This window comes from Geotrypetes seraphini, chromosome 15 (assembly GCF_902459505.1).
Source record: "Geotrypetes seraphini chromosome 15, aGeoSer1.1, whole genome shotgun sequence".
NCBI lineage: Eukaryota > Metazoa > Chordata > Amphibia > Gymnophiona > Dermophiidae > Geotrypetes > Geotrypetes seraphini.
Window position 1 is genome coordinate 19732045 of NC_047098.1, and position 27175 is coordinate 19759219.

General features: G+C 39.6%; 1 protein-coding gene across 3 annotated transcripts in view; it reads left to right on the top strand.

The window, feature by feature from the left end:
- Positions 1 to 25605, top strand: part of GNB1 (G protein subunit beta 1) — a 76655-nt gene extending 51050 nt beyond the window's left edge. For all 3 annotated transcript variants that reach the window (XM_033921850.1, XM_033921849.1, XM_033921852.1), the window contains 7 exons: positions 3505 to 3568; positions 6688 to 6850; positions 11492 to 11558; positions 15735 to 15936; positions 17795 to 18011; positions 22870 to 22985; positions 23826 to 25605. In XM_033921850.1, coding sequence (XP_033777741.1) covers positions 3505 to 3568; positions 6688 to 6850; positions 11492 to 11558; positions 15735 to 15936; positions 17795 to 18011; positions 22870 to 22976 — 820 coding nt within the window. In that variant the 3' untranslated portion in view covers positions 22977 to 22985; positions 23826 to 25605. The remainder of the gene's footprint in view (positions 1 to 3504; positions 3569 to 6687; positions 6851 to 11491; positions 11559 to 15734; positions 15937 to 17794; positions 18012 to 22869; positions 22986 to 23825) is intronic.
- The last annotated feature ends 1570 nt before the right edge of the window (positions 25606 to 27175 follow it).

Consider the following 27175-nt stretch of genomic DNA (forward strand, 5'->3'; position numbering starts at 1 on the left):
TGGATATTCTGAGGGACAGTTACAAACTGAAGTTCTCCCGCCCGGTCGCTCCTCTCTTCTTGCAGTCCCCTTGTTGAGGAGGCATCAAAGCAGACCAGATAAAGGTGCTTTCGTCGACTCCTTGCTGGCCACTGTGCTAGTCCGCTCCGGTTCAGTCTAGTTCATGGTACCCAAAAAGGAAGATGTGGACTTCAAGAGAATGAATGGATGCTTTTGTATCTCATTTCTGCATGGAAACTTTGAGAGTGGTCATTGCTTTGACAATCAGCTGAAATGTATTGCCAGATAATTCCCACTCTCCTGGGTAGTCGATGGGGCATTCCACATTTGGATCTGATGACAATGAGGGTGAACTCCAAAATATAGTAGTTTTTCAGTTGTTGAAAGGAACCAGGTTCATTGGGACTCAATGCACTTCAGGGATGGCCAAGTTCCAATCTGCTCTGTGTGTTCCCTCCATTTCTGATGGTAGGCAGTCTTCTAAGATGAGTGGCTGGGCAGAGGTGCCAGATGATCCTGCTTCAGATTGGCCCGAGAGGCCGTGGTATGCAAATCTAGTACAACATTTGTAGAAAGACCCCTTTTGACTTAGTAGGTTTAGGGGTCTGCTTTGTCAGGGCCCGGTGTTCATAGAGGATCCCTCCCCATGTGGTCCAATGGTTTGGAATCTCAACTTGGTTCTTGGGGCATCTCAGACTACCTTGAAAGATCTGACTCTGACAAGCAGGGAGATTGATCAAAGATGGCGTCGGAAGTGGACGCCTGAGAAGGAGGCTCCATACCATGTTCTGCTGTAACTGCTTAACAGCCTTCTCCTACCTGATGACATGGGGAAAAGGAAAGAAGCCCTTTGCGCTAACCCTTCAACGACAGTACTCCAGCAGCGGTTAGTGCAGATGACGATAACGGATGCCTTTTCCCGACCTGGTGAGTCTGCACAGCCTATTATGGGGGAGAGCCTGACTCTTTCGGGCAAACCCGTGTAAGCGGAAAGGACATCTGAGTCCGGAGCAGTGGAAGATATCACCCCAACCCAGAAGCATTCTGGTGGCAGGAGAGCTGGAGATGCCATCGTCCTGGATGACATTCTCAGCCCCCAGCTTAGGAGGGATCCCAGCAGCGGCTTCGATAGTAGAGGAAGAGCCTTGCACTAGGGCAGAGATAAGAGGAGCTTCAGGAGGGACCAACATACAATTTGGGGTGTTGGAGAAACCCGCTAAAATAGATATGGAGGTACTATGGCAAGCCATATCTGTTATGGATGCTAACTTAAAATTATCTTTTACTACACTATCTACCAACTGTGGGACTATCTTCTCTAAAGTGCAGCAACAGGATTTGGCTATCATTCAAATAAAAGAAAAAGTGGAGAAACAGGAAACAAAACTCTCTGAAATGAAGCAGGTGAAATTTGAATTGCTATAAGTAAGAACTTATATGGCAAGAAAGATGGAGAGTATTGAAAACCAACTAAGAAAAAATAATCTGAGACTTTTGAATTTCCCTAAATCCCCATTGATCTCTCCCATTGAGATGTAGTATATCTGAGAGAAATATTATGTATTCTGCCGGATAATTTACCTCCTATTGTAGAGTTAATTACCTTCAGATGAAAAGTTCTGTGGGAGTATCTTCGTCTACTCCTAATGAGGTTCAAGGAGATAAAAGGGTGGATATGGATCTAACAACCTTCTTGGAGAGTTCATTGGAGGTAATAACAGAAAGGAGAACCCTGTTATCTTAGCTTTAGAGAGAGATAGGGAATATATATTGTGATTGTATTTTTGGCATTTAACTGACTGGGCTCTAAAGCAGGTATTTTTCCTGACATTGCTCAAAAATCCCAGATGCGGAGAACGAAATTCTTGGCATTAAGGCCAAGGATCCTAGCCTTGGGAGGAATTTTTCTGTTAAAATTTCCAGTAAAATATTTTATTACCTATCAGACTAAGAATTATCTTTTCTTTTTTTTTAACCCAAACAGCTGTTAGAGTTTATTGAATTGAAAGAAAGTGGAGCATCCCTAACAAATGATGTGTAACTTGCCCTACCGGCTTTAGGTAATGCAGAATATTACCACTTCTTTATGCTGTATATTAATTTCAATTGCGGTTTAATTCCCTGATTTCCTTTATATGATTTTTATTTCTATTATGTAGTAATTGATCTGAATTCAAGTTGTAAATATTATGCTTGAGTGTAATAAGAAAGAAGTTAGAAATATATATATATATTTTTTTTTAAAGAAAGATCTGACTCCAAAGACGGTGTTTTGCTGTCTTTTGCCTCTGTGTGTCACATTTCAGAAATCCAGGCCTTTTCTTGTTGGAAGTCCTTCCTCCAATTTATAGAGGCAGGGGTTTCGCTTCATATTCTTTCTTCCAAAGGTGGTACCAGTGTTCCATTTAAATCAGTCTGTGGAATTGCTATTATTTCATAGAGGATGGGACATTTTGGTTTGTGTCCTTGAGGCTTCTTGATGTTCGCATGGTTCTCTTTCAATATCTGGAGATCACCAGAAAATTCAGGCGATTGGATCATCTATTTGTGCTCTTTGGCAAAAAGAAATTGGGTCTCGTGGCAACCAAGCTCATGATTGCTCAGTAGCTGAAGGAGACAGTTGCATCAGCTTATATCCTGGTGGGCAAAAACCCTTTCCTTCTGTTTTGAGGGCACATTCTACCACGTCCTAAGCAAAGTCTACTTTGACTTCCCCAGCAGACATCTGCAGGGCATCAACATAAGACTACCTTGCACACCCTTGTAAGCACTATAGGGTGGATGTGGTAGCATGTTCAGATGCCATTTTTGGTGCCTTGGTTCTGCAGGTAGCAAGGCCTCTTTAAAACTGTTTTTGGATATCCTACAAGTTCTGGAATAGTGGGAAGTAGAGTAATGGAAGGATAAATTTAAATCTTATGTGAATTTTCTTTCTGTTAGCTCTTCACACTATTCTAAGAGCCCACGGTTCTGAATGCCGTCAGCTGTTAAATGATAGTGGGAAGCGGTTGTCACTTTAGTACATTTCCTGTTCACTAAGGTACCCTCTTGACTAGAGTTGCTGAGGATGGAGTCCTCCTCAGGGTTTGTTTTGTCTCGTTTGGTAATTCAGGTTTTTGAATTTATTCTTATGCTGGATTTCTTCCTGCTTGTCTACATAAATACTGAGGAGCTGGGCTAGCTGACTGAAGACTAAACTAAACTTATATATGGCACAACTCAGTAATGTGTTCTCTGTCTCCACCTGCTGGTTGATGGGACATGACTACTATATTCCCACAAATTCTGAAATGGTGGAAAGACCTATTGGAAAGAATTTTATCAGATGAGACCTAATTTCTCCTATGTGAAGTACCCAGTAGCATATTGCACATCTTCATATAATAGTCTAATCGGGGCTGCTGTTTAAAATTGTTATATTTCTATTCTAATTCTGTGTAACTGCTTTTATTCTGTTTAAAATTTTGAAGACCATGTGTTGACTTGACTTTCTCTTCTTTCCAGGCTGCTAGTTAGTGCCTCCCAGGATGGTAAACTTATCATTTGGGACAGCTACACCACAAACAAGGTGAATTTGCATGCAGTTCAATGGAAAAAGTTTTTATGAGCAGTTAATTTGCAGTTGTGTTTAAATTCTTTATAATAGAGAATTTGAGAAGTAATTTTTATAGCCGAATGATATATTTGTTTAATATTTTAAAAACTTGAATCTGTGCATATTTTTGGTTACATTGAATTTATTTAACCTGTTAGACAGTTCCTGCATTTATCCACAAAGCAGGTATAGTGTGTATAGTTTGCAGCACAGATTTCCAGTACACCACTCACTTTTTGGTTAGGGACACAGTGTTTCAGCCCTTTTAACAATAAATTGTATATATTTTCTTAACTTGTAATTCCTTTAGAAAACTGATATTTGGGAGGTGAAAAAAGGGAAATTAAATGACTTGTGTTATGTTTGAACTTGTCAAATTGTAGTATGCTTGGTGTATATCAAAATTTGTAGGGATGAAGGAGAAATACTTGGTCTGCTGTAAAGAAACCTGAATGTCAAATCTGTTCAACATACCTTATTTTGTACATCAGAATTTATGGTGTGTGGAATGCCAGAAATAAAGTTTCCTTTTAATCCTCTAGGTCAGTGGTTCCCAACCCTGTCCTGGAGGACCACCAGGCCAATCAGGTTTTCAGGCTAGCCCTAATGAATATGCATGAGAGAGATTTGCATATAATGGAAGTGACGGGCATGCAAATCTGCTTCATGCATATTCATTAGGGCTATCCTGAAAACCCGATTGGCCTGGTAGTCCTCCAGGACAGGGTTGGGAACCACTGCTCTAGACCACAGGTGTCAGTCGGTCCTCAAGGGCTGCAATCCAGTCGGGTTTTTAGGATTTCCCCAATGAATATGCATGAGATCTACTAGCATACAATGAAAGCAGTGCATGCAAATAGAACTCATTCATATTCATTGGGGAAATCCTGACAATCCAACTGGATTGCGGCCCTCAAGGACTGACTTTGACATCCCTGCTCTAGACCAATGTATCGAAAATGTGTTCCGCCAGACGCCGGGGAGGAGGAGAGGTGCCAGCTGACTTTACAGGACGTGCCTCTCATGGCGAGAGGCACATCCGGTAGACAGACAGTCGGCGCCTCTTCGCGCCATTTCTTTTTCAGCACCCTTCTAGTGGCATCTCAGGGCCCCATCTGGAGGGCTCTGTGCATGCGTGGATGTCGACGTTGTGATGTCATTGCATCAATGTCCATGCATTTCTGGGTGCTCTCAAGCATAGGGCCACTTGTGGGGACGAGTGTTTGAGGCTTGTACAGATGAGGACAGAGCTTGCCGGGGTGGGACAGGTATAGAACTAGCAGGGACCAATTTGTCATTCTTTAGTTCTGGGCTAGTTAAAATTATTTTTGTTGGATATATGGTATATAATGAATAAAAATTCCCTTGGAGTATGGAGTTTCAGATGGATATGCCCTCTCCCCCCTTGTTTAATATCTACATTAGTCTGTTAATAGCTTTACTGCAGGAGCAGGAACTTGAATTTATTATTGCTATGCTGATAACATTCTCATCTTTGCCAAGCTATCCCCAGTGCACTGATAGCAGAATGCCAGATGAAGAAATGTTTTCAGAGATTAGGAAAGCTGGAGAAATGGGCAACACTATAATAATGGGTGATTTCAATTACGAAATTAATAGGGAAGAGTATGTAAAATCAACAAGTAACAAAGCTCATACTCTACAAACAAATATATAGAACCCCCTACAATTCCACCCAGTACTGCCAAATAATCACTCACAAATAGAAGAAATACAGCACTGCAATCATACACCACACACTAAATTCAAAGCAAAAACAGAGGGAAAAGGAGCACAAGAGAACCAGAAAATAAAAGGAAAGTGGAGAAAAAGCCTCAGTTCTGCTTCATGGGCTCAAGAAACTCCACTTTCTCTCATATGGGCTCTGTTTTTCTGAATCAAAATGTTCACTAAATCAAGTATCAGCGGTAGCCACTCCCCAGTTGGAGATTGAAACATCCAAAAGTCTTGGAAAATGCAGGGAAAGTTCAAAAATTACTAACAGGCACAGATTCAACTCAGCGCTTGAGATGGCAAAAAACAGATACTTAGCTGCTGGTCATCTCGTGCCTTGATCCCCCCAACAAACATGCATAGAAACATAGAAATAGACGGCAGATAAGGGCCAAGGCCCATCCAGTCTGCCCACCCCAATGACCCTCCCCTACCTTTCTCTGTGAAGAGATCCCACGTGACGTGCACGTAGTAAAGACGCCGTTTCAAGTTCTGCTGTCCTGCATGTGCGTGTTCGTTGGGGGGATCATGGCATGAGAGGCATGCGATGACCGACAAATAGGTCAAATTGTAACAGAATAGCTAACTTATTAAAAGAGTGTAGTTGCTGAACCTTTGAGATTAGTGAGACCAATAGAGATTCGATACTGAAGTTAGGTCTGAAACCATACGGGCAAGGTAACAGAATGGAAAATCTCTCTAAATAGGATGAAAGTTGAGCAGATATGATAGATTCTAACATTTTGGTCAGGAGGGGAATGTTCACTATGAGTTGGTAGCTAGACAGTGAGGAAGGGTCTAGGTCAACTTTTTTCAGTAGTGGGGTCAGAGCAAAGTGGCCCATTGCTTCAGAAAATAGGCCTGACAGTAAGGCAGAATTTATAAGTCTGGTGAGCGAAGAGATAGCCTGAGTGGGAATTTTCTCATATAGGTATGAGGGAAATGGATTCAAGATGCATTTACAAAATCTTAATTTGTGACAGTTTTAAAACCTGAGCTTCAGATACATAATCTGTCTATTGGGGTAGAAGTGGTGTCGCTGGGTACCAGAGAGTCGTAAGAAACCAATGATGGAAAAGAGTTTCTTATAGTAGTAGTAACCTTGTTGTTAAAAAATTATCAAATTTTTTTTTCTGACTTGATTTAAATGTATGAAAGCCCAGTATATATATTTTGTTTTTCCAGATCATGGTACAGATCCATTTAGCTGAGCTCAACTGATAAGCTTTTTAAAACTAAATTATTTTTTTTGTTCTGGAAATTTAGTTTGGCAAATGTATGCCAAGGGGTAGAAGTTCAGGAAAGCAATTTTTTTGTGCAAGTTGAGAATGCATTCACTTTTCTTTCTTTGTGGTTAGGTCCATGCTATCCCCCTGCGTTCATCTTGGGTAATGACATGTGCATATGCTCCTTCTGGAAACTATGTGGCCTGTGGCGGTCTTGATAACATTTGTTCCATCTACAACCTGAAAACTCGTGAAGGAAATGTTCGTGTGAGCCGTGAACTGGCTGGGCACACAGGTTAGTACTATGGAATAAAATAGAAGCTAACTACTTGCACCCACGTGGGTGTTTTATAAATAGATAAATGATTAAATATACATTTATTTATTTATTTATTCATTAAATTTTCTATACTGTCTCCCAGGGGTGCTCAAAACGGTTTACATGAATTTATTCAGATACTCAAGGAGTTTTTCATGTTTGTCCCGGTGGGCTCACAGTATATAATGTAATATAGATAGAATATAGATTAAAATAGATTGAATATACTGTATACTTAAGTACTGTGGTCCCTTCTGAAACCTTCTTAGTACAACTTCTGGATCAATTTTGGGAATGAGGTATAGCTTTTTAATTTCTTTTGTATAAAAATTTGATTTAGTTTTATACAACTTCACACAATTACATTAGTTATTTACAATATCCTAAAACATATAAAAATATATATAATCCCAAACTCAAAACATATATAAAAAAGGACAAGCAGGCAGCATATTCTCACATATGGGTGATGTCATCCAAGGAGCCCTGGTACAGACAGCTGTACAAGTGCACCGGCACTTTAAGAAATTTAGAAAGTTTGCGACAGACCGCACTGCGCATGTGAGAGTGTTCTTCTGCTGATGTGGGCGCACGGCTCCTCAGTTCTAAGTTTTCTGCGGAGCTAAGAAGTCGTGTTTTCAAACGATCCTTCGTTTTATTGCCTTTTGCCTTCCCACTCTTGCATATTTTATTTTATTTATTTTAATTATCTCTTTTCTCTCAAAAACGAAGAGTTTTTCTTTTCTTCGCCTCACTTTTCCCTCACAGGCGTTCGGTCAGCTCTTACTCGCCTTGGCCATGAATTTAATTTTGGCTGAGACGGTGTGCGTTGCAAGCTAAGCTAATATATAGATCATATGCAGGCAAGTGGCGGAGAAAGAGTGAGATTCGGGCATCAATGAACACTAATAATAGGCAAAGAAGATTTTGCAAGAGCGAGAGGAGAGAGGTACACCTGTCTGTCCTGCCCATTCTCGGGATTTTTGGAATAAGTGTGGCAGGTGCCGTGGGCACTTTCAACCAACTCATCGAAGATGTCGACATCGGTGTCGGAGGAGTTCAATGATGTCTCAGGTCATTCCAACCTTGCAGTGACTATTATTGCAGCTCGCCTATCTTTCATCGAGGGTTGCATCTTTCCCAGATCACCCTCTTTGAGGTGAGCCGTGACGCTTACGGTATTGACAGAAGCCTAAGGTACCGGTGTCTTTCTTCAATGAGCCATTGATTTTACTACTGGTGTCACAGGTCATTCTGGCACCGAGTCCATTCATGCCGACCACGCAACCATTCCTCTAGTGGCTCCTGCCTTATTAATTAAGAGTTGCATCATCACTATCTTCAGACACTGAGGGTACCAGCAAAATAGCTATGGGTACTTGTGGTTTTTTCTTTTCAGGAACAGCTTGAGCTTTTTTTCCTGTCACCAACTACGGTACCAGGCCAGCCTGAACATGACGGCTATCCGGTACCATCGATGCACCATCACCCAATACCGGTTATTTTGATCTTCAAGTCATGCATCGCAGTATCATTCCTCCTCACGCCGTTCCAATTCTTTGCAGCATTGTTCTTCTAAATGTCTTGAGAAGGGCAACAACCCTGCAGAAATTTTGCTTTGTCATCGGGCTGACACCATTCCAAGGGGCATTCTTCATCAATTTGATTTGATTCCAATGTGGACATTTCTCATTCGATTACAGAGGCTTCTGGTTCTCCTGAGATGTGGAGTATGGGCATATGTTTCCCCTGCTTACTCAGACACTGACTCTGCCAGAACCAGCCCAGCCTGAACATCACGCTACATGGGATGTCGGTGCCACCACTACTTCAATGCTCTCGGCGCAAGTCATTATCTAGCCATTGGGTACATTTAGGAAGTAGTTCAGGAGATGATGAACTGACCATACAACTGGCTCCCCAGACTACATACCAACCTCAGCTCTACAGAAGCATTGAAAAGGTCAGCCAACAGAGCTGCCAGAACTTCCATAAGTTCCATTAGTACCCTTGGATGGATGTACACCATCTGGCCCCATTGCTTTGTCCACATTTTAGGTTAGCTAGCTGCTGCCTTTTCTCAGTCTCTTGTGGGGACCAAAGACTTTGTCTGCTGCCTCTTGCACCAGGTCCCAATTAGGTCAATCCTGCCTCTTTCCAGTATCAAAAATTTTCTATCCCAGGCAAGCTGATGAATAGATTTTTCAGTTACTTTCCTATAGGTAGGAAAGCATTTCAGTTCAGTGCTCTTATGGTCAGCAGTAGCTTCTGTTTGTCCTGGAGTCCTTCTACTTACCAAGTTTCCAAGTCTTGATATCCCACCTATCACAAAATGTCTAGGTGGCTTACAAAAAAAAGGGGGGTGGTTGTGTTTGGACAATGCATGAATGCGAGGGAAAGGGGGAAAACTACAATATTGAATAGAAAGAGGGAGGGTAAAAATGAGAGGCATAGTCTTCATGTGCAACTGATCACGCCGGTCCTGCAGCCTATTGAAATTAAAAGGCCAAAATTAGGTGTAGGCATCAGGAAAAAAAAAGATTTCAGCTCTCTAAGATGAATTGGTAGAAGATTCCATAGTTCAGGTCCCTGTACAGAGAAAGTAGAGCAATGAGTAGTGTCAGATATTATTTGGCAAAAAGAAAGGATGATCAGGTGATTTTCATTGACAAATCTAAGAGCTCTGAATGGCTAGTATGGTGTTAAGAATCTACTTAGGGTATGAATTTTGAATATTAGTACAATTTTATAGGTTATCCGATATGAAATAGGCAGCCAGTGTGCAGCTTTTAATAGTTGGGGGTTGACTATGTAACAGACGCTTTGCAAGTCTTAAGTGATGTGGTTGAATATGTGATGACCGGTGATTAGTTTAATTGCAGTGGTTTTTGGATGAGTTGTAGTCTTTTGCAGTCTTTAACCTTTATAAATGGAATTATAAAATGAGCTTCATATTGAAGTAGGAATTTAAGACTATTATCTAGGGAAACCCCTAATATTCTTGTGGAAAGAACCTGTGAAATGGATTTACTGTAGAGGAAAATTGGTGAAGACAAGCATAGGTTTTGATCTTGCTAAACTTGCTACACTTACCTGGGCTCAGAATTAGTCTATTGTTAACCAAGTGGTCAGGTTTTTAAGTTTCTCCTTGGCAATTGTAATATGTGACTAATTAAAGGGATCGAGAGTAATAGAATCTGAATATCATCAGCATTGATAAAAGTAGTGAAGTCTAAAGATTGTAGAATTGTAAGAAGCAGGGAGAGGTAGATATTGAAGAGAATGGGAAACAAGATGGATCCTTGTGGTACCCCTGATGGGTGAGTGAAATATTTAGAGGTACCTGAACCATAGTTGACTGAATATGAGCGATTAATGAGATTTGAACCATTAAAGAATAGTGCTGTTTAATCCAATTTCTTTAAGAGAAGAATTGAGTGATCAAGATCTAACGCTGTAAATAAATCAAGTGATAAGAGGACTTAGGACACATAACTCAGACCAACATAGAACTCCAGTAGGCTTTAGTATTTCTTCCATCTGTAAGAGATTCAGGGCTGCAAATTCTGCATATCAGGTATCCATTGGATCCCCAACACAAGTTCACAGCGCTGAAGTACCATGTCTGGTTTCTGAATGGCTGCTTAAACTTCTGAAAGAGAAAACAAAATATAAATTTAGTTAGTTGGCTCCATTTCGCTGTCTTTCATTCATAGGGCATTCTTTCATTCCCAGGCTCTCTCATAATGTAATGTTTCCTGGGGTACCCCATAAGTAAAAGTACGTACATGTAGTCTTCTGACACTTTAAAAAGCAGTCTGATGGGAATTGACAGACTTAATGCAACGAGAAATGGCTCAAAACAGTAGCATTTTTTGAAGTGGTACATAATGTAAAACTAAGGCTCCCACCTAAAAGTGAACCATAAAACTTGGTGGATTAAGCAATAGGGATCAGTTTTTGTTTGTTTTATTTTATTTATAACCTGCCTTTCCCAAGACTGCTCACAGTGTAAACATACATAATAAAAAATACATAATAAAAACACAAAGCTTGCCTTTGCTTCAAAACCATGACAGGTTCATCCCTAACCTATCTGTCTAATCATTTGGAATTCCCAGGCACAACACGTAGCGTCTACTTGTTCGCTTTTCCATCCTTAAAGGGCTGTACGTAAAAGAGATTCCTTGCTAGAACATTATCATTCCAAGTAGGCAAATGGAACAAATATTTAACCGACTTCATCTCAAATGCACTTTTTTATCAAACTTTTAGGAAGTCAATCAAAACTTATCTCTTTGACAAATTTCTCTGACTCCACTTCAACCTTGATGTATTTCCAAAACACTTCCAGATAAATTTGACTAACCTTAACAAGCTAATGTAATTTTGAAAGTTTTATGTAATATTGCTGTCTGTATACAGTCTCTTCCTCTATAAACCGCTTTGAACTGTTTGTGGTATTGCGGTATATAAAAATAAAGTTGTTATTACACAAGTGCAAATGCAGTGCAAATCACCCCAGTGTGGGGGATGTATGTGTAGAATTCCTTTGTTTAGGAGGAAGGGCATGACAACTTTTGCTCTGAGTAGTCATTGACAAGTTCTCATCTGCAGGTTATCTGTCATGCTGCCGTTTCATGGATGATAATCAAATTATTACCAGCTCTGGAGACACCACCTGGTAAGTTACAGAAATTTTAAAAGATTTTTTTTTGAGCTTGTGAAAAGCTCCTGACTCTTAAATAATGTTCCAAAGTAATTGTTTTATGTTGCTAATTTATAACTGTTAAAGCTTGATAACCACACTTATCTTTCTGTACACACAATTGTGAAATGTAACTAGAATAACTACTATCAAAAAAATAGAAATTTAAGTCTAAAATGTGTATGGAATTATACTTTTCCAAAATGTCATAAAGAATGGATGTTAACTTTCAACCAGACTGATTATTTTTATAAGAGGGTGATGAAACAAACAAATTGGAAATCACTTCTGTAGATACTTCTCACGTATAGAAGATTTCCACATTCAAACACTACTACAGTTTTTAAATTTGATTTAATAACTTGATATCCGCTAATCAAGCATCAAGTGGTATATAAATACAACAAATAAAACACATACTCCTTGCCATAAAATCCAACCACTCCTTTCCTCTAATCCAAGGGTGTCAAAGTCCCTCCTCGAGGGCTGCAATCCAGTCGGGTTTTCAAGACTTCCCCAATGAATATGCTTGAGATCTATTAGCATACAATGAAAGCAGTGCATGCAAATAGATCTCATGCATATTCATTGGGGAAATCCTGAAAACCCAATTGGATTGCGGCCCTCGAAGAGGGACTTTGACACCCCTGCTCTAATCCTATGGCAGTATAAGTTTATTGTTGAAACAGAACAAGTCTCCGAACTAGTCTCTTCCCTAAACACATGGATAAAAAGCCACACTTTCAGAAACTTAACAGAAATACTGATAGCTAATTTCTGTTACACAAAGCATACAAGTCCCTGACAAGTGGGTTGCATCCCCTAAATCACAAGCTGTTGCAGAAGGAATCAATACTTTTTCTTTGGCTCCACCTTCTTCCTTAGTGGGCTGTACTGCTGCCTTCAGTTTTTCCTTCTACAAGCGAGCTAGAAGATGTCTTTCTGCTCTGCTCTGAGAAGTTTTTATTATTTTTGGGTGTTGTTTTTTTTTTTTAATCTGATTTTGAGGTTTGTGGTGCTCAAGAGGTCCCCAGTGACCCTGGGGCAGCTCTTCCTGGGAGGAAACATAGACCCTCTGATGAGCTGTCTGCTTGTGACAGGGCAACCATAAAGGGACCTGTCTAGTCTATAACAGGAGCTTGGGGATCATTCCCCTGGGAGCAAGGCTCATTCCTGATTTATCGAGCGCTTGAGCGCAGGCTTCTTGACTCTGCAGTGATCCGGGAAGGCTTTGATAGGTGCCGAATGTGTTTTCCTCCCCTGCCCCCTTCATGGCATGCAGGTTCATTGGGGTCCGAGGTCTCAGTCCAGTGTCAGCCCGACTGGCAACCTGAAGAGGACTTACTTGTTTGAGGCAAAAGTCTTCTCCACTATCCAGCTGCAGTAAAAGCTGAAGTAGGCTAGTACCAGTACAGCCACAGCAGAGTGAGTAAAGGCCATTATAGCCTATGGGAAAATTGGGAGGGAGGTCTCTGAAAGTCAGTTTTGGAAGTTTCTGCGCCAAGATATAGGATCTATTCTAGCAACAAAACGCAGGGGAATGGGTTTTCTTTGATACCAAAAAATATATACCAACTCAACTCTAAAGAATTCTAATGAAAATCATTTAATAAAGTACTGCAGCTGCAAAGTTTTAATATGAGGAGGAAAAAAGCCTCAGAACCCCGTCTTCAGACAGATGGAATCTTGCTGAAAGACTAGAAAGGGTAAGTATCTCACTGGCTTGCAAAAAATCTTCCTTAAACAGCGTTGTTAAATGCTTGTTAAATTTTGAATGACGTAATCAATATAATCTTTAAAGTCTATTAAATTGTAGTAAAGGTACACAGCCCAGCAAACACTTTTTCAACAGGCTTCTGAATACAGCTACTTATATATTTTACAACAGCTGTGCTGAGCCATTACTGCAGAGCTGTGTAAGCGTCCCTTCAGCCTTCTTCCTCCGATAATGATAACAAGCATTCAGTTTGGTGCCGATTTGCAAAGATCATGTCCTACCCTCCTGCCCCCCCCTGACGCAGCTTTGAGCGAAACACTGGTTACCATCGTCAGAGGAGGAAGGCTGAAAGGATGCTTACACAGGATATATAGGATCTTCCCTAAGCTTATTTGCTGTAGCGTTCCTGGGCCAATTTTTGGCACCAAAACACAGTGGCCATTTTGGATTTCCTGATTTTTATTTAAAAGCCTCTATCTGCCTCAAAATACTTCAATTCTACTCAAAATTGATTATTATGGACTCCTCAGGTCTTTCAACTCCTGTTTCATGCCAGGTTTGCACTGGATGGTCAGCTGAGAAGCATTCATATGCCACGGTGCACATGAGGGGTAGCAGGGACCCTGGGCTTAGCCCCCTTCTTGTACCTCTAAGACTAGGCAATCACTAAGAGCTCAGTTTCTAGGGAGGAAATCCTTCCTGGATCCCTTGGAGAGTGTTTTGGTGAAACGCAAGCACATGGATGCTGAAGAGCCAAGAGAAAAAGATGAGTCCCTGAAGGGGTTCACTGGACTTTTACTCTGGGCTTTACCCTTGATTTGTGAGTCTTACATTGACAGCTTATTTAAATTGTTGGGGTCTGTCTGAGCCCATGGAAGACATGCCTGTGACTGTGCAAGAGTGTCTGGCCTCTCAGCACACTCCCCCCCCCCCCCCCCCCAAGAGAAGGTTTCAGATTTGGAGCCAGAGGACAGGGGATCGGAATCTATGCCTTTGCTGCCCCAAAGTGAATCTTTACTTTTAGGAAATTCAGGGTCTCAAGCAGAAGCCACTAGCTAGGAGATGGTGGTGGCCCTTGATCAAGGGAGAGGACCTGCTGGTGCACCGCCTTTTCAAGCCAGCAACATTGCTGGAAGTGATTATGGGTTCACTGTGGGAGTAAAATTTGGAAGCTCTGCAGACCTCAGCCACACAGCGTTCTGTTTTGAGCGGCTCTTATATGGTCTGCATTTTTTCTATTTTACTTTGCTAGTCACGGAGCATTGAGAGACCCCAGAGAGCTCCTTGTGGGTTGCTGGGCATGGCTCCTGAACTTCAACAGCTATATATTCAGCCTAAAGTAGCATAGGTTACCAAGCATACTTCCCTGCCTAGTGAAGGAGGTATCATTTTAAAGGATGTACAGGATTGCAGGGTAGATGTCCTGAAAAGACAGTTCGAGGTCTTAACCTTAGGAAGGAAAGCAGCTGCAGCAGCCTTGTTCATGGCAATTGCTTGCCATACCAGAATGCTTCAGACTCCCTCGTCAGATGGCAACCTTTACCCCATCTGGTAATGTCAGGGGTTGACTATGTAGCAGACGTTCTTTATGATATAATTAGTTATGAGCAAGGTGTCTGCTTATTCGTCTCTGCTCGTAGAATGCTCTGGATCAGTCAATGGGTAGGAGATTTGACTTCCAAGGCAACGCTAAGCAGGTTCCCTTTTAAGGGGAAATTTCTGTTTGGTAAGGGATTAGATGATCTTGTGACCAGTGTGGCAGAAAGCTTTGCCAGACAGCAGGCCTTAAGCCCCTAGATTAGGGGTTGGCAACCTGCGGCTCTCCAGGTCCCGACCCTTTAATCTCCTTCCCAACCCAATGATCCCCCACCCCCAGGCCTACTAAGGTCCCTGAGGGTCCAGCGGGGGTTTTTGTGGCAGGAGTGTGGCCCTCTTGCTCCTGCCTCCCCGCAGCTCCCTTCTAAAATGGCTGCCACGAGTACCACGAGCTGCCGCAGAGACCCCCTGCTTGGGGGGGTAATTGTGAGGTTGGGAGGGAGATTAAAGGGTTGGGGCCTGGAGAGGGGAGAGAACTTTGTCTATGGGTTAGGGGGAGGGAGGGTGGGATGAGAGGGTTTTCAAGATATCCCTAATGAATATGCATGCATGAGGCAGATTTGCATAAAATAGAGGTGGCAGGCATGCAAATCTGCCTCAGGCATATTCATTAGGATATCTTGAAAACCTGACTGGCTGGGGTCCCCCAGGACAGGTTTAAGAACCACTGTTTTTGACTGCTAATGGTATTGCTGCCTATATTTCAGAATACAGTCTGCCAAGCTTCAGTTGTATAACAGCTGATAAGATCTCAAAGTATTTCAAACCTTGATTTGTCATGTAGAATTTGATGATTTTTGTATGATCATATGTTCTTTTCTCTTCCACCTTCTTCCTAGTGCTTTGTGGGACATCGAAACTGGGCAACAGACAACCACATTTACTGGCCACACTGGGGATGTTATGAGCCTCTCTCTGGCCCCTGATACCCGGTTGTTTGTCTCTGGTGCTTGTGATGCTTCTGCCAAACTCTGGGATGTTAGAGAAGGAATGTGTCGGCAAACCTTTACTGGCCATGAGTCTGACATCAATGCCATCTGTGTATGTGTTTACTTTGATATCCAAGACACTATTTCATTCTTGATGAAGATGAAATTGTTGTAAGATGCTGTGGTTTAAAAAAAAAAAAAAAAAAAGTTAGTTTCAGATTCTCTCACTTTTTGCATGCCAGTTTCTTTAAACTACAAAATATTTCTGTGTGTTAGGTTTTGGGCATAACAAGATTTACAAATATTTTATTTTAAACATTACAGAACAGCTTTTTAAAATATTTTATTAGTAGGAAGGGTATATTGGTGTGTTAATTGCCAAAGATAGTAACAAAGAATAGTAGCCAAAATGATCCACAGGCTTGAAGGCCATATGAGAAGATATGAATGGCCACAACATTAATTTCACATCTGAGAAATAGGTAATACAGGGCTTGCACAAGGATTTGTTGAATTAAGATAGCAGTTTTCAAAAGTCTGAAGCGAGCGCCTAGTTTGCTGAAATGGTGACTGCTGGATTGTTTGAAGAGTTTTGTCTGTTGCTTACAGGAACTATAGCCAGCTACTGATTTGCAAGTGAGAAGTATGTCAATCCATACAGCAGTGTATATAAGAGCTAGAGAATGACCCGGGGACACATTTGTCCCCCGTCCCCATAGGAACTCAATTTCCCTGCCCCCATCCCCAGGAGTTTTGTCGCTGTCCCTGCCCCATTCTTGTAAGCTCTGCCTTAACCACATAAGCTTCGAACATTTATGATGATAAAGTGTTTGAGGATTGCAGGAATGGGGCAGGGACAGTGATAAAACTCGTGGGGATGGGACAAGGAAATTGAGTTTCCACGGAGACAGGGAAAAACTTGTCCCCATGTCATTCTCTAATAAGATCATAAGAATTAGTCTAGAATACCGCTAATACCAGACAATACACATCAGTATTGTTAGCCCGACAGATTTGAAGGACTATGGCCTCAGAATCGGAGCCTACGCACAGCAGTGGATCACAGACTGAGGATAATCTGCGTAGTACTACAGCTCCTGCTCCAATCATTGGCCGGTGTATATATATTTTTTTAAACAATTTTTTCTAAAGCATTTCAATAAAGCTAAACCCTTCACCCCGAGCTTCAGAAACTTTTCAAGGGATACTGTGTATATGTAATAGCCAGGATTTGAAAAAAATAGACCAGAAAGACTTATCTGTTTGCAAACAGACACTAGTGACAGAATCCATTTTTAAAGACAAGTCAGCAACAAGATAAGTCTTTCTGGTCTATTTTTTTACATATACACAGTATCCCTTGAAAAGTTTCTGAAGTTCGGGGTGAAGGGTTTAGCTTTATTGAAATGCTTTAGAAAAAATTGTTTAAAAAAATATATATACACCGGCCAATGATTGGAGCAGGAGCTGTAGTACTACGCAGATTATCCTCAGTCTGTGATCCACTGCTGTGCGTAGGCTCCGATTCTGAGGCCATAGTCCTTCAAATCTGTCGGGCTAACAATACTGATGTGTATTGTCTGGTATTAGCGGTATTCTAGACTAATCCTTATGATAATATTGTATACTGCTGGGGTGACTAGTTTTAGGTTGTACACTAGTACTATTCTCTAATAAGATTTATGATATGAAGTTTATGGGGTTTTTTCACTGTTCATATCTTATTGTTAAATGTAATGCCTAATGTAAACTGACCATCTTAATCGCTATTACAAATAGCTGAATAGAATGATTACAGATAAGATGATGATGCAATAAATGGCTGTGTAGGGAAGTCCATTTTGGGAAAAGAACTTCTCTGTGGATATTTTAAATGGGGTCAACTCTCTTGGGATGAACTCATTCAAAAATTCTTTTGACACTTTTTTAAATTTACCTTCTCTTTTTTTCCACCTCTTATCTTTCTGTAGTTCTTCCCCAATGGCAATGCATTTGCCACTGGTTCAGATGATGCCACTTGCAGGCTCTTTGATCTCCGAGCTGATCAGGAGCTCATGGTTTATTCACATGACAATATCATCTGTGGTATAACGTCTGTATCATTCTCCAAGAGTGGACGTCTCCTCCTCGCTGGATATGATGACTTTAACTGCAATGTCTGGGATGCACTCAAAGCTGATAGAGCAGGTGATGTATTACCACTGTGTTTTTGGCTGAAAGGAAAACCATAAATAATAGTACTGTGGAATAGAGATGTTCCCGATTCAAACGTTTATTGTATCCAACACATTCAAAATATGCATGCAATAATCCACATAGAATATCAGTACAGGCCCATGCAGTGAACCACATAAGCTAACAATGTTGCGGACCCAACATGGTCCGTGTTTCGGCTAAGACTTCCTTCCTCAGGGGTCTCTTAATGCAAGGGCATGAGAATAAAGCCACTATAAAAACAAAGGCACCGCTAATGCAAAAATCCATTTTGCTATAAAAGAATCTCTCCAGGTTGAGCTATAAGTTTCAGGCTAAGGAGATGCTGATGTACAATTGATAGTGCAGGCTTTTCTCATACTATATTAAATGTGGTACTAGTATAGTAATAGTGAAATTACCACTTTAGTTAACTTAATTCAACATCTGGTGCCAACCGTTATTTTTATTTTCCATTATTAGTCCTATTAATGAACAGAGAGCTGTTAGGTAAGATTATGGGAGAATTATGTAAACTGTTTAGTTTTAGCTTCCTTAGGTTGATGACCCGGTATATAAAGTTAAGCTTTAGTTTTGTTTAGACGGTATATAAATTTTTTGAATAAATAAATAAATATATTATAGAGCAAAGCTGACTGCTAAAGTAACCTTTTGCTAAGTGCATAGTTTGGATTAAAAAAAAAACAATCTGAATATTCTGAATTATTTTCCTTTTTAGCAGATCTTAAGTAGCATTTAAACTGTAAAAACAATCTGTCATGTTAGCTAATCTGAATTTTAAACAAGTGCAAGAGATATGAATCATGGCTTATAGAGGGGGTTTGGTTGTTTCTTTGAACTTCTCTATACAGTATATCTGTCCTGTGTTTTCTCTGATCTGGAAAAGAAGAGGTAGGACAGTTGGAATGAAGCATTCCTAAACATTCCTTTGATAGGACGAGAAAAAGAATAAAATGACAAGAAATCCTATCAAACTGTTCGATGTCATTGTCAAATAGATTTCAAAAGATGAATTTTAATTTAACCACAGAGGGCTTCTGCCTATGGCAACAGGTATTCCATGCTTCATCACTAGTTGGCAGTTCACATAGCAATTTGTAGTAAACTGTTTGAGCTTTGCTTGCAGATAACATACATTGTTTAGGATTTTAGCACGTAAAGTGCAGTTTGAAAATGTTTGTACATTAGCTCCTTGGAGGAAAGGTATGTTTGATAAGGTAATAAAAGGTATGTTTGTTAATGTAATAACATATGAGGAACTCAAACAGGAATTGTTTAGCTAAGATAGGAGGTCTAAGATCATTTATTTGAGCTCCACACTAGGACCTGAGTATTTCTTTCCTCTACCATTTTTGTTCAGAATTTCAAATGTAGCGGTACATAAAAAGCAATAATCTTCTTGTAATTGCTGGTTTGGTTGAGGTAGGCTTTTAAATGTACTCCTTGCCCAATGCTTTTCTCATTACATTTTATTGCATTAATATTTTTTGATCGCTAATATACCCCAGAAGGAGTTCAATGTGATTTACAGGTTAAGGGTTACTGGTCATATCCAGGAATTACAATCTTGTGTTTGGGGTTATATTCAGGAATTATAAACTTACATTAGGGATCAAGACATCACGATAAGGGAATCTAGACTGATTATCTGTTGTTTGGTGGGATCTTTGTTAGGAATGTAGAGTTTCTAAACTTCTGCTAAAGGCGTCATTTAGCTTGGATGAGATATGTTGTAAACAAGTAGGTTTTCAGGCCTTTACGGAAGCTTTTGTAGAAGGGAGAATTTCTTAGTTGTGTTGGGAAAGAGTTCCTCCATTTTGCATTTTATTTTCAAAAATTCCTCATGCAGAGATGACTATACTTTGGAAGCAGATCTTACTACTACAACTACATTTTTTTTTCACCCAGAAGATGCTTCTTAGACACACAGAGTGATTAACATGTCTAAATTGTTCTTAATATGCATTCTAGAACAACTTTCAGCCTTCTGAACAGATGCAAAAGATTTCCTGCGGTTCCATGAATTTTTAAAGATGCTATTGACCATATATTTTTGATGGCAAGTCCACTGCAGAGTGCTTTACTAGTGCTGGTTTATGATGAATATAGCTGATACAGCATTGTCTTATGTGGATTAATATGAATTCAGTACATTCTAGGTTAGGTGGTTAAAAATATATTGCTATTTTTGGAGGTGGTGAGATAGAAAGAATGTTTTCATATTTGGGGGGGCTGCTCCCACATCTGAGCATATCAACAAAAATCTGATTAAATTCCCCTTCCAGTTAAGGCTTCCTTGGAATTAGGGGAAGTTTTATGGATAGGTGTCAGCAAGCCAAGACTAGCCATGTCCTTTAAGCTGCTGGAAGAAAAAATGAACACTTTGCAGATAGGCCCCATTGGCTTAGCACCAGCAATGGTCAAAGATTTGGAGTCCTAATTTGATTTTTTTAAGGCCATTTTGAGATCCTGATCTAAACAACTGGTAAGTTAGTATGTGCCTGGCCAACATAGAACTGCATGTTTCTAAGAATGAGGACAAGCTGCTGGCAGTACATGAAAATAAACTCGACTTATAATGGGTCTCAATATAATACTTTGCTTCATGGATTTCCCTGAGTTTGTGCTGGATAAAGCTTGATGGAATTGCTAGTGAGATGAGTGCTAGCATGTCTGAACTACATGGAGAAAATGGGTTCATCACTTGGTCAAAAGCTAACTGACTCTAATCAGCCCAGAGCAGCAATAGTCATTTTTCTTAAATTTTGTGTGGAAATGGCCATCCTGAGAGCCTTCAAAGAGAATGAAATTCTATTAGACCGGAAGTTATGGTTCAGATTTGCTTTTAGTGTTATAAGGCTTGCCTTTTTAAAACAAATTTTATGTTATTTATATACACAGTGTGTGTGTATGTATGTGTATATATATATATACATACATATATATATATCCAGAAGTTTATATATATATATATATATATATATATATATATATATATATATATATATATATATATATATATATATCCAGAAGTTTATATATATATATATATATATATATATATATATATATATATATATATATATAAATAACATAAAATTTGTTTTAAAAAGGCAAGCCTTATAACATTAAAAGCAAATCTGAACCATAACTTCCAGTCTAATATATATTCTATATAATAAAACGCTAGCTGCGCATGTGCACGCAGACCTGCGTGATCCATAGGTCCGTGGTCAGAGTGCGTATGCGGCGGCCAGATCGGGAAAGCACAGCCGGCGACTTCCCCCTCCTGCCCTCACTCACCGCCAAAAACACCACCGCCAAAGCCTTCTCCTTCTCGCTGGCTCACCCGCGTATGCTGCTTCTGCACAGGGAAGTGTGTGTGGGGGGGGGGGGGTGGAAATGCTGTTTCTGGACAGGGAAGGCCAGGAAATGCTGCTGTTGCACAGGGAAGGGTGGGAAATGCTGCTTCTGCACAGGGAAGTGTGTGTGGGGGGGGAAATGCTGCTGTTGCACAGGGAAGGATGGGAAATGCTGCTTCTGCACAGGGAAGAGTGGGAAATGCTGCTTCTGCACAGGGAGGTGTGTGTGGGGGGGGGATGCTGTTTCTAGACAGGGAAGGTCAGGAAATGCTGCTGTTGCACAGGGAAGGGTGGGAAATGCTGCTATATTCTAGCACCCGTTAATGTAACGGGCTTAAACACTAGTATATTTATATTATAACCACCCAGAATTGATTTGAATGGGCAGAAACTATGTAAATCAGTTTTTAAGTTAAGAAAAACTTAAATGGGATGTGATTTTTGCAGTGGGCTCTAAATAGGATACTGCCTGGATCTAGAATTTCATATCTGTTCATTATATATTCCTAGATATTGACAAAAAGTTACTGTGTGCTATCCAACAGAAGAAAGGATAGTGTGTTCATATTATGAAAGGAATATAATCAGTTGTGGATGTGACACAGGCCTGTACTATTGCAACTAATTGTATGAAGGCCTCCTTCTTGTTGCAATTAAATGCTTGTAATTAATTCAGTCCACCATGGTCAGGTACCATAATGATTTCACCAAGATAGATAGGGAAAACAGAGAACCTGATCATTATTCTGTGTAAACTGCTTGGGATATATAAGCAGTATAAAGTTAAAAAATAAATTCACAGTTCTCACCACTTCAACCAAGTAATCCCTATACCACTGACTGAATATTGTCTATCTGGTTCATCTCACATAAAACACAAAATCCTGACACTGGTCTTCAAGGGCCTTCTGCCCTCCACCCCTGTTCACATTCAAATTCTGTTAATTCCATATGTCCCTCTCAATTTGCTACATTCCTTACCAAAAGCATTACCTTCACCTCCCTCCCCTTACCAACCTTTTCAGCCTGGACATTACCTGCAGTATAGCTTTCAGCTATTCTGGACCTAAACTTTGGAATTCTCTCCATCTCTCTAAATTCAAATCCCTTTTTCAAGAGAGCATTGGTGTTATATCTTTACTTCACCTTCAGTCTCTCCTCATCCCATCTTTTGACCTTCCCTGTCCAATTCCCCCTCCTGCTTCAGCCCTCTGTTCTATCCACTTTCTAAGGTTTAGTGTTTGTTTTGTAAACCACATATATGTTTTCTCATAGCCCACTGCGGTATATCAAGAGCTAATTAATAAAAATAATGCTTGCAGCAGGTGGAGACAACCATAAAAATGATCACTGTAGCCTATAGTGTATCACTTACTTTCTATTAATATATTTCAGACTCTAAAGAATGAAGAACATAATGCCACCTGTGACTGAAAAGTCATGAAAAAATTATTTTCTTCCTTTTTCAGGTGTTCTTGCCGGCCATGATAATCGAGTAAGTTGCTTGGGTGTGACTGATGATGGTATGGCAGTGGCAACAGGATCTTGGGATAGCTTCTTGAAGATCTGGAACTAAAGTCTCTAGGTATTTTCTTAATGTTTTATATAGCATCTTTCACCCAAATAGGTTCCCAAGCAGCTTTGTTATTTAATGCTTCAGAAGTATAAGTGCAGTCACTTCTAGTGTTGGCCTTAAAGTATACTTCCTCCTGCCTGGATCAGTAGCATATTACTAAAAATTCCCATAATTGCATGTGGAGAATAGTTTGGTTATCAAACTCATCCATGTTTTTGGCATAAGAACATAAGAATAGCCTTACTGGGTCAGACCAATGGTCCATCAAGCCCAGTAGCCCGTTCTCACGGTGGCTAATCCAGGTCACTAGTACCTGGCAAAAAACCAAAGAGTAGCAACATTCCATGCTACCGATCCTGGGCAAGCAGAGGCTTCCGCCATATCTTAATAACAGACTATGGACTTTTCCTCCAGGAATTTGTCCAAACCTTTCTTAAAACCAGCTACGCTATCTGCTTTTGTCTAAGCAATTTAGTCAGATTTGGATCTGACTTTGGATTTCTTTTTGTTTCTAAATTCATTAGAACTAAGAGAAGTTTCACTTTGTTGTGTGGCATGATATTACAAGTGGTGTGGCAACCTAAAGCACACAGACTGAATTATCTGAGATCACACAAAGTTACATGTAGAAAATGAGTATTGTATCCTGAATGATTCAAGATCATGCATCATTTGCTCTCAGATCTGCCAGGTTTTCTTCTCTTCTCTATATATTACTGAAAATGGATTTGAATAAAGCCCCAAGTTGTAAAATATAAGATTCATAAATATTTTCTACATAAGCAAATTATGCTGAATTTTGCATATGCCCCACTGTTCTCTAATTTGTAAAATATTTTCTCTCTTCAGGGTGGCAGATTGACTCCACGGTGACTGGAAGAGCATTCCAACATTTGAAAAAATTCAGATCCTAGCATATCCAATCCAACTATACTAATTTGGATGCCCTTTTTCCCCTTCCTCTGTACAAAGGGCAAAACCTTCCCTCTTGCCAAAATAAAGAGCACAATTCTCCAGAAGGAAGAATTATGTGGTTTTAAGTGAAACAAAATTGTGCATTCCTTTTGGGACCATTTCATTTTATATATTGTCTTGAATGAAAAGAAACACTATCGTGAAACGTTACCAGAAAGTCATTGACTTGATAACAGGAAACATGATAAACTAAGTTTACTTAGGTAATTTTAAAAGTTGGGTTTTTTTTTTTTTTTAGGTTTCAGAATTGAAATTGTTTTGTTAAGTTTGAAACAAAACACTTTAAGACTTTTTTTTTCTCATACAATTTCAGATGGTCATTTTTAAAATCATTTCCTTATTTTAATGTATTTCTTTGGTCAATCAGACAAAAACTAGGGTGTCCTATACTAGCTTCCAAGGTGGTTAATACTGTAAATTTAGTCCAAAAATGCATTTTCCCTTTTTTTATTTCTCTCTAATAGGCAATTGCACAAAAACAGAATAATTTTCAAACACAAACTAACCAAGCACAGGTTCCTCAGCAAAGAGGGACTAGTTTAAAGAATCTTTATTGTCTGTGGGTAATAGGTATAAATCAAGCCCTTCCCCTCCTTCCTCCCCCCCTCCCAAATGAAATTTCAGGTTTTATTTTTAGTACTTAGATTTTATAGTACAATTGGAAAACAGTTTCTCTACCTTATGCTACCCTGATGGTTGGGCCTCTGTTTCTCAGAGAGCACCATCCCTGTGCTTGGACTTACTCAGTCATCTCTTTGTGTATGAAATGATGTACAAATAAATGTTTTGGAAATAATAAATCTTGAACTTTCTAAGTTAAGACAAAGTGAAGGGTTTTTTTTCATATTTGCCATACTGGGTGGGATTTACGTTAGTCGCATGCTGTAGAAATGCTAATTTTTGAAAATATGCATATGGAACTAAGTCCTTAATTTTTTTTTTTAGCCTCTTCAAGGTGTTTTTTTGTTGTTGGTTTTTTTTTAGACCTGTAATCATTGTCACTTTTTTATTCCTGCTCCTCTGTGCACAAATTGATGGCAAATGCTGTTTAGCAGAAAGCTATGCACAGTCTACAGTAGTGCAATTTGCTTTTTAGTCGGGATTTTTTTCCCTAATTGTAAAAACAAAAGCAGTCTCTTCAAATTTAAATTGCTGTTCAAAATTTCCAAGGGTAATTACACTTGATCATTTTATTTAGAAATTCTCTCCACAGCCAGTTCCTCTTGTAGAAAAAGTCAGAATTGTAGATTTTATTTTAAATGATGAATAGCTTTTCCAGACTTTCTTTACTGAATAAAATGTTAGCAACATTTTGGACGGCAATTTGTTCTGTTAGCTCCTGCCTTCACACTGTACACAAGAATTTCTCCTCCCTGGCAGCAATAGTGGCTTTCCCCTCCATTTCTGTACAAACTAAAAGTGTGCTGTAATTGTGCGTTAGGCCTGGACTTGGCAGCGAAAAAATCAAACAAAAAAATCCAGTTTTTCCTCTTTCCATAAAATAACTCTGTAGAGCGCTCAGCAACCTGTATCCCATTACACCTTTTTTTGTATTTAATTTTAAAGACCGTGTAATACCAGAAAGCTGGATGCAAGAAAGATACTATATTAAAATGTACTGTTATTTAAGATGTAATAAAGCAGTTTGACATGAGCTAACCTGTGGGGTTTTTTTTTTTTTTTTTCAATTAGTGACTTCATAAATTTCTAGGAACTCATTGTAACAAATTTGGAAGGAACATGCTATCATCATTTGGCTCATTCTAAATTTAAATTGGCTTAATTCTTAGTAAAGGAGATTCCCTCTAAACCTGAAAATACCAATGAGCCACATCAGAAAAACTGTGTAGGTGACAAACATTCACAGCTGTAGTTTCAAGGCAGTGTCTTAATCCCAGATTACTCTTGAGACTCCTTTGTGTCCTTATAAATAAGGGTACAACTTCATTTATTTCAAGTATTCAAAACTCAAGTCATGCAAGCCATAATATCAAGTATTGTGTTCCTTTATAGAAAGTTAGATATGTTATGCAGAAAATTAAGAATAACATTTTGATTTCCTGTTTTGGTGCTGCTCAGTCCAATCCTTGGGGCACACCCAACCAGTCAGGCTTTCAGGATATCCACAATAAATATGCGTGAGAGATTTTTATATTAAGGAGGCGGTGTATATTCTTACTCATTGTGGATATCTTAAAAACCTTGAGGCCTGGCTGTACCTTGAGGTCTGGCTTGAGAAGCACTGCCCTGGGGTATACTGAGCAAAAACAGAATACACTAACAGGCAATGTTTGTGATTTGATATTTTTAGATTTCAAAGTTTGTATTTCCTTCTTTGTACCTTTCAGTTCCAGAATTTAGCAAGATCCTATTTCCGATAGCTTAAAAAGCTTCTGCAGTAGCTAAGAATAGATAATTTGTTTTGAGTGAACTCGAGACTGCTGTGAAAAAGGAAAGCTACAGATACTTTCTTATGGATTCACTGTAGGCATTAAAAAGGTCACAGAGCAGCAGGAGTGCACCCATGATGAGAGGTTACCTTAAGAACCTCAAATGTAATAAAGGTGGTAGCAATGATGCAGCTTACAGTTCAGATGGCATTATCTCTGTATTTGAAATACATCAGCACAGACTGTTGAGGTATCTTTAAATATTGCTTCCTGTCTCGGATGTGCAGCAGAAGTTTAGGTATGTGGAAGGTAGTTTTATAACAAGATACCTAGGCAGAAAAGCACATAAGTGCCTATGTTAAATTTTACCTGTCTTTAATAAAAGTGCTTTCCTCTAATAATATTGCACAGTTACACCTGCTCCGAAGTAACTTTGTGTGTGTGTGTATATATATATATATATATATATATATATATAGGACTTTGACAACCCTGGCCTAGAGTCACAAGAAACAAAAATAAATAACATACTGTATTTTTCGCTTAATTAGATGCACATTTTCCCCCCTAAAAGTGCTGTATGGAATAGAACACACTGCAATTGTGTTTGAACTAGCATATTCTCTGTTTTGGGTAGATTTTGTATAGAAGTGGGAAGACAAAACGAGAGAGAATGGGTGGGGTACTGAAAGGAGGGAGATAGAATAGGGGAAGTGAAAGGGAGAGATGCTAGCTAGATGGAAGGTGAAGGGGGGAGATACAAAGAGGATGGAAATATTGATAGATGAGGGGGGAATAAGGAGGGAGATTGAAACCTGGACGGAAGAGGGAAGA